Source organism: Pleurodeles waltl, chromosome 5, assembly GCF_031143425.1.
Source record: "Pleurodeles waltl isolate 20211129_DDA chromosome 5, aPleWal1.hap1.20221129, whole genome shotgun sequence".
Taxonomy (NCBI): Eukaryota; Metazoa; Chordata; class Amphibia; order Caudata; family Salamandridae; genus Pleurodeles; species Pleurodeles waltl.
This window is the reverse complement of record NC_090444.1, coordinates 627,224,402-627,235,019: the sequence shown is the minus strand read 5'-3', so window position 1 is coordinate 627,235,019 and position 10,618 is coordinate 627,224,402. Positions and strand designations below refer to the sequence as shown.

Genomic DNA, 10,618 nt, shown 5'->3' with positions numbered 1-10,618 from the left:
CATGTTGGATTGCCTGACTAGGTTGTACTATTCCATGTGTTGACAAGGCCAGACCTACAGAAAGACACTTTAAACGCATACATAATAAATAAAATACATTGAAATCTCTTCTAAATCTCCCTCTGAAATCTCCAAAGTAATGGAATCTATTGGTGATAGCACAAATAAATCAGTAAAATCAAAACGTGTTCCAAGTTTGGCACAATTTAAGGAGCATTACAAAGTCACGTAAATTTTTTTAACTTTTTTTAATGATGCATTCAATTCCAGAGAAATTGTAATGATTTAACTATGGATATCGAAGAACAGTGCAGCATTGTGCCTTAGTAATGATCCACCATAGAGCATGAATACACTAATGTAGATTCAGCACACATGAAAATTGTAATAAATATTTATAAATCTGTTCCTCTTACAGTCGGCACACTGTTCCTCTCTCCAGACTTCTGAAAAAAAGAGAAAGAGTTGAGTTCACTCTCGCTGTTGTGCCCTAGAAGAAAGAAGATTTCTTTAACAATTTGTATGTGTACATGTTAGAGATAATCATTTCGCTAGAGATATTTGTGTCTAACGATATTCCCATGGTTTCCAGTTCTATATACTTCTGTCTATATTCCCTAATAAAATGCTCCTGAAATATCGCTGTAGCATCCTCCTCAGTCCGGGAGCATACAAAGAAACACGTCACTCACGGACATCTACTTTAGACGCCTTTATTCCTCAGCATACAATCGCACACTTCACTGATTATATCATAATCATGAATTCCTACACCTAAACACCTCCCAGCAAGTTTCGCGATCTCTCTCTATGTTCCTCCCAGAACCGCAAGGGTCCTAGTGCACCTAGTCTCACAACACTACAGTGGTCATGTTTTAAGCATACATTACCTAAAAGGAACAATAGCAATATTTACAGATATCATGGAATAAATTGTATACTATGGCCCACTTTCTGAATGGTCTGGAGTGATGCCAATTATTATCCCACCTCCAACAATTACCATTCTCCAGAGCCCTGTTAAACCAAGGGCCAGAGAAAATGGTTATTATACGTTTTTTGGAGAATACTATAAGAGCATTGGTATTATAGTGCCAGTCCCTTCGTTTTCATTGGTGCTTTATGCAGAGATTCCAGCTGCTCTCAGGTGCCGAATTCTCAACATGAAATAACATAATTTAAAATTTCAGTGGGCCTGGTAACTCCTGTTACCAGGCCCATCAGAATCAACGGGCCTCTAGTAACGTGGGCCTATGAAGTTACATCTATAAAATACTTAGTCCATGGAAGCATAGTTGTTGAAAATGGAACTCAGCCATGGACTTTTTTAGCATTCATCTAACAAAATCTGTCCTCATCAGCATCATCTGATGGTTGCATACATGTATTCCACAGGGATTAAATTAAAAAAAAGAGCGCTTAGGTTGGACCATTGCAAGGATTTGTGGCACCCTAGTCAAAGCGAAACCCTACTCCTTTGGCAATGGACCAATTATATTCCTTCTAGGAGCAATCTGCTGCAGTCCTGCTGGGGTTGTCTTAATCATCCTTCTACCATAGCTGTGCGACTAACCTAGAAAATGTCCTTGGTCAAAGGAAGGATGACATGAGCTGAGATGCTGCAATTTAATTTGAGCGCTGGAAGTGTGGTGATGATGTCTGCAAAAGCATGATGATAATCTCTGTAAAAGCATGTTACAGGACATTCACAAAGTTCAACCTCTACAATACAAAACTTTCGAAACAAAAAGTCCATATCTGCAGTTGTTTTGAAAATGTGATTTTCTTTAGCTGCAACAAATGTCTCAAAGAGCCCAGGTATCTAAAGGCTACTTGGTGCAGGTGAGTGCAGTCTTAGCTTTTTGAAAACACTGTCACCTCTTCCTGGCAACTTAAATGGATATGAACTAATATGTACCATTTCTTTTCACACACACTAAGTCATGCATTTTCTAGACAAATATACGTTTTTACATATATTGGTCCATGTCAGAAAAAGGAAAACGGCGATTTAAATGCAAATCATATATACAATAAAGCTTAAGTCCTTACTTAAATTAAATTCATCTCAAAGGTAAGTAGCGATTCAATACGTGTAAGGTGAATTCAGATAAGCAGATTCGAAGTAATTATTGTGACTAATTCATGAATAGTTCAATCTCTCGCTGTAGAAATCACTCTTAGAATAAACAATCACATCTGTGTTTGCACTAATAATTAAAACGAATCTGATTGTGTTTAACTAAAATATTTGATTATATACATATTCAGCTTATGCTTTTTGATGCCTAAAATCGTGGTACGTTTCTAGGCACGGAAATACCGTGCATAGCAAGTTATCCAGATCCATATGTCATATGAAGGCCATAAGAGAACACTGTGAAGCACCTGTGCGATTCTTTTGAAGCATTTTTTATATCTATAACACACGGAAGCATTCGATCCTTGTACATCAGATTTTTTGAGAAGTATTTATTAAAAGTGAAATTTTAAACGTGAACTGAATAGTATTCCGGACACTCCCTGATGACAATGCTATTAGCGAACTGAGAGGCAAGTCAGTTGTTATGTGTACCTTATATGTGGCATACATTCTTACTATAGATGGAGCAACATTGTGGGTTACTAAATAAAATGCACAAGGTTTTTGTACAGCGAACTCATATATTTGAAGGTGCTCTCCTGTGTGATAGTTAACAAGAAAGGAGGCTCTGTAGAATAAAGTATTTACCTGGTGTAAGAAATTGGAGGGTTGGTTGACTGGGCACCAGTCAATCAGCAGCCACAGTCTTTGTTAGGGTGAGGCACGAGCCACCCCTAAATTAACCTGCGCTCAGCCCTCTGATATCTTGACACAGAACATTCAACCTTAATTTGAAGACAATATGTAAAGTATTTGTGCTACACTTCAAACACTAATAAAGTGAAAAACATCACACACAAGTGATCCCACACCAAGTTAGGAAAATAGAGTTATTTTTAATGAATAAAACAAGACCAAAGTCACAAAACACCAATCAGTAGAACCAGAGATATGCAATTTTAAAGATTTTAGTGAATTTAGCGCCAAAAAGCACAAAGAGACAACTGTGGATATCTGATTATGCCGGACCGGGCAAAGTCACAAGTTCAGGCGACTGTAATGGAGTGTGGGCTGGCTACAGGAACCCAGTTATGTTTGTGGAAAAAAGTACCTTAAATCCTGGTTTGCAGAGCAAAGGCAAGAACTTAGTTGAAGATGCTTTGCGCAGTTAAGGTGATGTGTCAGTTCCAGGATACGACGAGACAGCGTTCAAAGTTCTGCATCGCCGTCGAGGTTTCCATCGACTTACAATGTGAAGTCTGGCATTGAGAAAGCATTGCGCATTCGGGCTATGCATCAGTTCTGAGGATCTATGAGGTTGGGATGCAGAGTCCGATGTCATTATAGAGGCTGGCATCGATAAGGGATATGAGAGCCTGCGGTGAAGAAGTGCTGATCTGTGGCTGTTGCAAAGAGGTTGCAGAGACGATGCAGGTCTTTGTGAAGGGGCCAATCTACGTAGTAGTGGCAAAGCGTTGGTTCTGCTTGGGGTTGCACAGCAGAGGAGATTAATTTGCTCTGCTGGGTCCACAGAGATTGGCAGAGCACCTTAAGCCCACTTCCAAGTGTTCAGAACTGGAGTGGCACCAGTTAGCAGGGCAGACTCAGAGATGGCAGAGTCCAGTTGCTGGGTTCATGGTTGTTGGAGCCTCCTGTCCCTGAGGGTCAAATCAGGAGGCCAACTAACTAGCTCTTGGAGTCACTCTAGGGTCTTAGGTTCAACAGATGCAGGTTCAGTCCTTCTCACCCAGGCAAAAGGGCAGCAGGTCAGCACAGCAGTGCAGCAGACCTGCAGAGTAGCGTTCCAGCAGAGTGGCAGCCCTTTCACCAGCACAGCACTCCTTCCTGACAGGCCATCCACAGTTCCGTAAGTGTGCTCAAGAGTTGGTGCCTGAGGTTCTTCTTTTATACACAGTGGTGCCTTTGAAGTGGGGGGAAACTTCTAGAGTTAGACCTTTGAAGTGCACAGATGCCCTGCCTTCCTTGCTCTCACTCCAGACTAACTACAGGGGGTATGCAGTCCTTTGCATGGATGCAGAACATAGCCTATTCAAGTGTGAGTGGGGCTGTGACCAGCTCCACCCACCATCCTATCAGTGATGGCCCATCCAGGCACACAAATTCTCCTTATTGTGTGTGGCTGTCTAGGAGGAATACACAAAGCCTAATTGTAAACTACACCCAGTCATGTGTCCCAGAAACAGGCTGCGGGCACCAAATGGCCAATGGTAGGAAAATGCCAACTTTATTAAAGTGGCATTTTCAAAGTTGTGATTTAAAATCTGATTTCACCATAAGGTAGAATATTTTAATACAATTTCAAAGGTACCAAACATCAACTGTTTACCTATTCCCATTTGTAAATTACAGCTTATTAAATGTAATAAAGTTATCCAATGGGAGAGGTAGGCCTTGTAGTAGTGAAAACAAATGTAAGAGTTTTTCACTACTAGGGCATTTAAAACCTAAAAGTACATGCCCTACATTTTAAGTGGATTGCACCTTGCCCTCTGGGCTGTCCAGGGCCTATCCTAGAGGTGTTTTATATGTATTAAAAAGGAAGGGTTTGGGCCTGACTAAAGGTTTAGGGGCATATTTATACTCTGTTTGCGCCGAATGTTCATCAAAAATGTTGACGCAATTCAGTATAAACCTTGCCCCATATTTATATTATGACGCCCGACCCTGCGGACGTCAAAAATCCTCTGTGTGCGTAATTTTTTGGATGCGGGAAACCGCCTTGCGTTAATGACATGCAAGGTAGGCATTCCCGTCCAAAAAATTACTTTAAGGCCTGTGCGCCTTATTTATACTCCCACGTTATTTTGACGCACCGGAGGGGGCGGGCCTTAAAAAAAGGCGCACAGCCTGATGTGCGCCATTTTTTAATGCCTGTGTGAGGGCAGGCGTTAAGGGATCTGTGGGCTCACTTCCATGGTCTCTGACCATGGAAGCAGTCGAGAGGTGCCCTTCCCTGCCCCCAGGGACAAGCCCCCTGCCACCCTCGCCCACCCCTGGAGGACACCCATGGATTGGGGGAACCCATCCCAGGTAGGTACAGGTAAGTTGGGGTAAGTATCATTTTTCAATTTTTTTTAAGGTGGCCTAGGGGGGCCTAATTTGGGCCCCCCTACATGCCACTGTGCCCAATGACCATGCCCAGGGGACAGAAGTCCCCTAGGCATGGCCATTGGGCAAGGGGGCATGACTCCTGTCTTTGCTAAGACAGGTGTCATTTCAATGGGGGCTGTGCATCAAAATATGGCACAAGTCGGTTTGAGCCATGATTTTTGACTCAAACCTGACTTGCACCATTTTTTGACGCACAACACCCATTTTCCCCATACGCCGGCGCTGCCTGGTTTGAGTCTTTTTTTTTTTTACTCTGACCAGCCCACAGTGCTGGCTAATGTCAATCCTTAAATAAGGCACCCGCCTGGTGCGTAGGAATGGCGTTAGCCGGCAGTAAAAAAAATTACGCAAACCAGCGCCAGCGCTGGTTTGCATCAAAAAGTATAAATATGTGCCTTATTATGCTAGGTTGAAATGGCAGTTAAAAACTGCACACACAGAGGCTCCAATGGCAGGCCTAAGACATATTTAAAATGCCACTTAAGTGAGTGGCTGCAGGCCCACTAGCAGCATTTAATTTACAGGCACTGGGCACATGTAGTGGCACCTTACTAGAGACTTACAAGTTATTTAAATATGCCAGTTGGGTATAAACCAATTTTACAATTTTTTAAGGAGCGAGCACAAGCACTTTAGCACTAGTTAGCAGTTGTGAAGTGCACAGAGTCTTAAAGACAGAAAAAACAAAGTAAGCAAACAAGAGGGTTGACGGCAAAAAGCTAGGGGGTAAAGCACAGTAGGGATGCCAGGTGAGGGAAGCCTGGATTGATCCCAGATTTGAGAGTGTCAAGCTGTGCAATTAGCCACTAGAGGGGTGTCTCTTTCTGAGCTCAAAAGTTAATATTTTTTCTTATGTCTTGGAGAATGACGTTAGAATTTTGATGACCAGCAGAATCCACATTTTATTTTTGGCAGTTCTACATAGAGTAAACCTTGCCCATTAATTTAACAATGCTTCACAACAGACACAGACTACTTACATATTTTCATATTTTGACACAGGGAGATTTGCAGGATTCAAGGGATGCTGGGACTGGGATTTGAATCTTGTTCCCTATGTTAAACGGTGGGCAGCTGTAGCCACTAAGCCACATTGCCTTCCATGAAAGCTCAGCTTGTGTTGGGCTAGAGGTTCCAAGAGGACATACAGCAGATCCAGAGCCACATCTCTGTTCATGTCAGTGATACAAGTGTCCTCCTCAGCATGACATTCAGGGAGTCTCCAGTATGTAAACGTTCATGTCAGATTCTGCACCTGAACATCATAATCCACGTGTCCCCTGTTTTAACAGGGAGTCCCTTGTGCTGTGCATGTTCAAGTCACTCCTCATTTGCATATCAAAGGGACCTATTTTATTCAGGGGTGTCTCCTGCAATAAGCATGTTCATACTAGATTCTGCATGAGTAGTGTTCTAAGAGGGGCTCCTGACTCAAGTCAGAGTCTACTAAATTGGGGGTGACACAGACTGTAATGTGAATCAAACTTGTGATTTCAGACTTAGTCGGTGCCTAAGACAGGGTATATTGCATAGGACAACCCATGCCGGAATGTTAATGTGTAGTCCTCAATGTAGACAACAGCGCAACAAATGCATCCCTGGTATTGGAGAGACATACACAGGCCTCGGATTACATCGTATGTCACATACCATGCCTCGGCTGGCTGTGATCTGATGTTGTAAATAATGCCCACAGACATACAGACTGTGTTTTATGATTGATGGGGTTGCATAGTGCTGTAAAAGGATGGTGTTCTCTGCAATACACCCCAGCATGCTGCCCATCGTACAACCCTACAAAGCCTTGCCAGGTGTAAGAAGCACTACATAAATGGGATTACATTACAATACAATCAGCCATCACCATCAAGTAAAGTAAACTGCTTTATGGAGAATCGAACTAAATTAAAGATGCAGCATGTGCCAAGAATAGGTGGAAGTACTGCACTACTATGGTGCTGTTCAGGCGCCGGTCCTTAATAAGTGAACTTACAAGGGGACGCATATAGGTCAATGAATCTTTTGACTCGCTTAAAATAATCTTGCCATAGCTCTAGCATAGTACACAGTAATCAATTCACAATAATCAATAATCATTAGTCAAATTAATCAATAATCAATTAAAGTCAGTTATTGTCACACACCATGACTTTCTAGCCATGAACAGCCACACCTTTAGTAAAAGTTTAGTCATTTTATTCCCCTTATGCTTACAGTACTAAGTCATAAGAATTTAACTCAAACTCAGTTCAGAATGCATATAAGAACAGTATTAATTAGTCAAAAGACACAAAACACGCAATCTAAATAAGGCTTGTATCACAATACATTCTTGAGCATTGGCACAGATCAATAATAGAATCAGCTTCAAGATTTCAGCACTATCAATAAAATTCAGCAAAACAGTCTGTCAAACTCTCTGTAATCTGTGAATCGTCAGGTAGAAAAACCCTCATATAACCCAGATTAGCATCAGCATGTGGGGCTTCATACAAAATAATTTAGAACAAGAATTTCGGAAACATCTTACTAAGGAAACTAACTAAGACAGCACAGTTGGTACCTAGAAATAAAAAAGGCACCAAATTTCATTTCAGTCATATTGTCATATCTACCTATCCACAGTATGGGTCAGCAAACAGAATCAGTCTTCATCCTCAGGTCATCAATTGATCAGCATCACATCAGGCTCTCAGTCAGAGAGTATGAGCCCAATGACAGAATCTCGAATCTCTTCTTCCTCTCAATATCGCATCACAAAATCTTCTGAAAACTTTTCCCTCTGTCACATTGTTATATCAAAGTCACCCAAACCATCCCCTAATTCCCAATTGGTCAATTAATCATACGTTATTATTCTACCCAATAGTTTTACCATCCCAAATCTATTAATTCTAATATTTCTCTTTTCTCATGTCGTTGATTGGTTTGCCTTACAATGTTCTCATCATCCGGCTTGTCAGGTATCAAAATTGTTGCATCTTCCTCTCCAGTCAGTGTCTTCGTTGTTCATTGTGGGAAAGTACATCTAGCACATTTTACATACGATATGATACAATTCTAGAAACATCATCTCCTGTCCGTTGGTTCCCATAGAAAGCTTCCATTAAGTATTTTATTAAAACAATTAGCATTTCATAGCTAGTTCATTTTGTCAGCATTTTCCATTAAATGCTAAGAAATACAGCTTCTGCATGAGGCCTGGCAAGACTAGGCCAAGACACTTTGGCCCTCTTTCCAACCCTGGCGGTTTGAAACCGCCAGGGCGGAGGGCAGCGGAAGCACCGCCAACAGGCTGGCGGTGCTTCCTGGGCTATTCTGACCACGGTGGTAAAGCCGCGGTCAGAAAAGGGGAACTGGCCCAGGGAATCCTCGACCCCCTTCCCGCCAGCCTGTTTCTGGTGGTTTTCAACCAGGATGGCGGGAACGGGTGTCGTGGGGCCCCTGGGGGCCCCTGCACTGCCCATGCCACTGGCATGGGCAGTGCAGGGGCCCCCTAACAGGGCCCCACAAAGATTTTCACTGTCTGCTTAGCAGACAGTGAAAATCGCGACGGGTGCCACTGCACCTGTCGCACCCCTGCAACTCCGCCGGCTCCATTCGGAGCCGGCTTCATGGTTGCAGGGGCTTTCCCGCTGGGCCGGCGGGCGCTCTTTTGGAGGGCGCCCGCCGGCCCAGCGGGAAAGTTGGAATGGCCGCCGGTGCGGTCATTCGGCGGTGACCGCATGGCGGGCGGCGACCGCCGCCCGCCACGATCAGAATGACCGCCTTTGTGTTAGCAGTGCCAGATACCTTCAGATTGCCCTGACTGTTTCCCAGACTTCTGTGAAAAGGGAAGCCACTCATCATGATGTGGTTACTAATAAGCTATACAGTTTATTCTTAGGAGCTCCTCATAGGTGCTGCCCAATATCGATGTTGAATACTAAGGCTGGCTAGCCATGACTCCATCTTATGCCTCGTATTTCCTGTCTCTTTATTTTAGTTGGGTGGGTTCATTTTCATCCAGGTTTTCTCCCACTGTCACTGTTTTGCTATCTTTCTTTTCCTTCTGTCTCCTCCCCTTTCTGCATTTCTCTCTCTTACTCGGATTCAAATAGTTTGTGTTTTCCTTTACAAATGTCTATAATAATTGTGTTTTTGATCCATTTGTTACTGAAATTGTGCTCTAAAATGCATAATTTACACACATTTTAAAAAAAATGTTCTCACCCTGGTCCCTCTTGATTAAAATCCAGCTCCCTCACTGTGCTCGCTCTCACACCAAAGTTCATTAATTGATCTTATGTCCCACCTCTTTCAAATTCCACTAGCCACCACTGGAAAAAACAGCACAATGCCATACATGAGAAATAACCACAATATATTGCCTGGTTGAAGCGGGCCAGCCTAATTCAAAGGCAGAGGGAAAGGTGAAAAACATTCACTATTTGACAATTTGTTTCCAGTTAGTACACCAGTTAAGTGCCCTCACAAGGGGACTGTTAGTTTCCATCACTGCAAAACTAGTGACAAAATTATATTTTTAATATTTAGAAGGAGCACATTGTTTTTTAGAATGATACATTTTTGAATACTTGACTATCTCCTTGCAACATTTTTGCATATCTCTCCACCTTTGTCAAGCACTCTGGAGTGACAGAAAAATGACTAGTAGTTTGTTAGAAAACATCATAAGAAATACGTTCTGGGGAAGTAATTATCTATATTGACAAATACTAGTACCCCAGGCAATGTTGTTTGGCGGAGAGAACAGCTACATGATCATTTTCTTGTTTGATGCATCAACTTCTTGGCATAAAAGGGAATCCGCTATGTGTGAACATTCTCTAGTTGTATGGTACCAGAATGTCATAACTAAAACATCCTTTTAATATCTTTTTAAATTATATTTAGGGTACAATATTTCTATCAGAAAATATTTTAGCTAATAATATTTTGAGCTGCAACCCTCACTGGAGTCAGAGTCTTGAACAACTGCATTCCATGGAGGCATGTTTAGTTTTCCATGTTTTTGGCCATCACCTGATTATTTCTGGACAACGTCTGATTCTAATGTTATTTTGGAGATTTTGTTTAATTTCTTTCACTCTGCTGCAACAGACCTTTTTCTTGCTAACACAGTTTATTTTGTGGTTGATATCTGTCTTTGTCTCATCATAATGCTCGAAGTAATTTTATTCACCCCTAACCAATTTTATGTTTGGTTCTAATCACTTTCGAGAAAATTTAGTTAACACACAAAACGTCTGTGTTCAACATCATTAAACATGCATAAATTCAATAGTTTTGGAAGTGGTATTTATTTTCGTGTGCCTCAGTAATGTTTTGTTAATGTTTTGAGGTGTAGCAAAAAATAGGTTTCATATACTATTGTTGATAAGAATGACATTAGGTGTACCA

General features: G+C 41.9%; 1 protein-coding gene across 1 annotated transcript in view; it reads right to left on the bottom strand.

The window, feature by feature from the left end:
- Positions 1 to 248: 248 nt before the first annotated feature.
- Positions 249 to 10,618, bottom strand: part of LOC138295883 (chitin synthase chs-2-like) — a 442,200-nt gene continuing 431,830 nt past the window's right edge. The window contains exon 19 of the mRNA XM_069234486.1: positions 249 to 446. Coding sequence (XP_069090587.1) covers positions 396 to 446 — 51 coding nt within the window. The 3' untranslated portion in view covers positions 249 to 395. The remainder of the gene's footprint in view (positions 447 to 10,618) is intronic.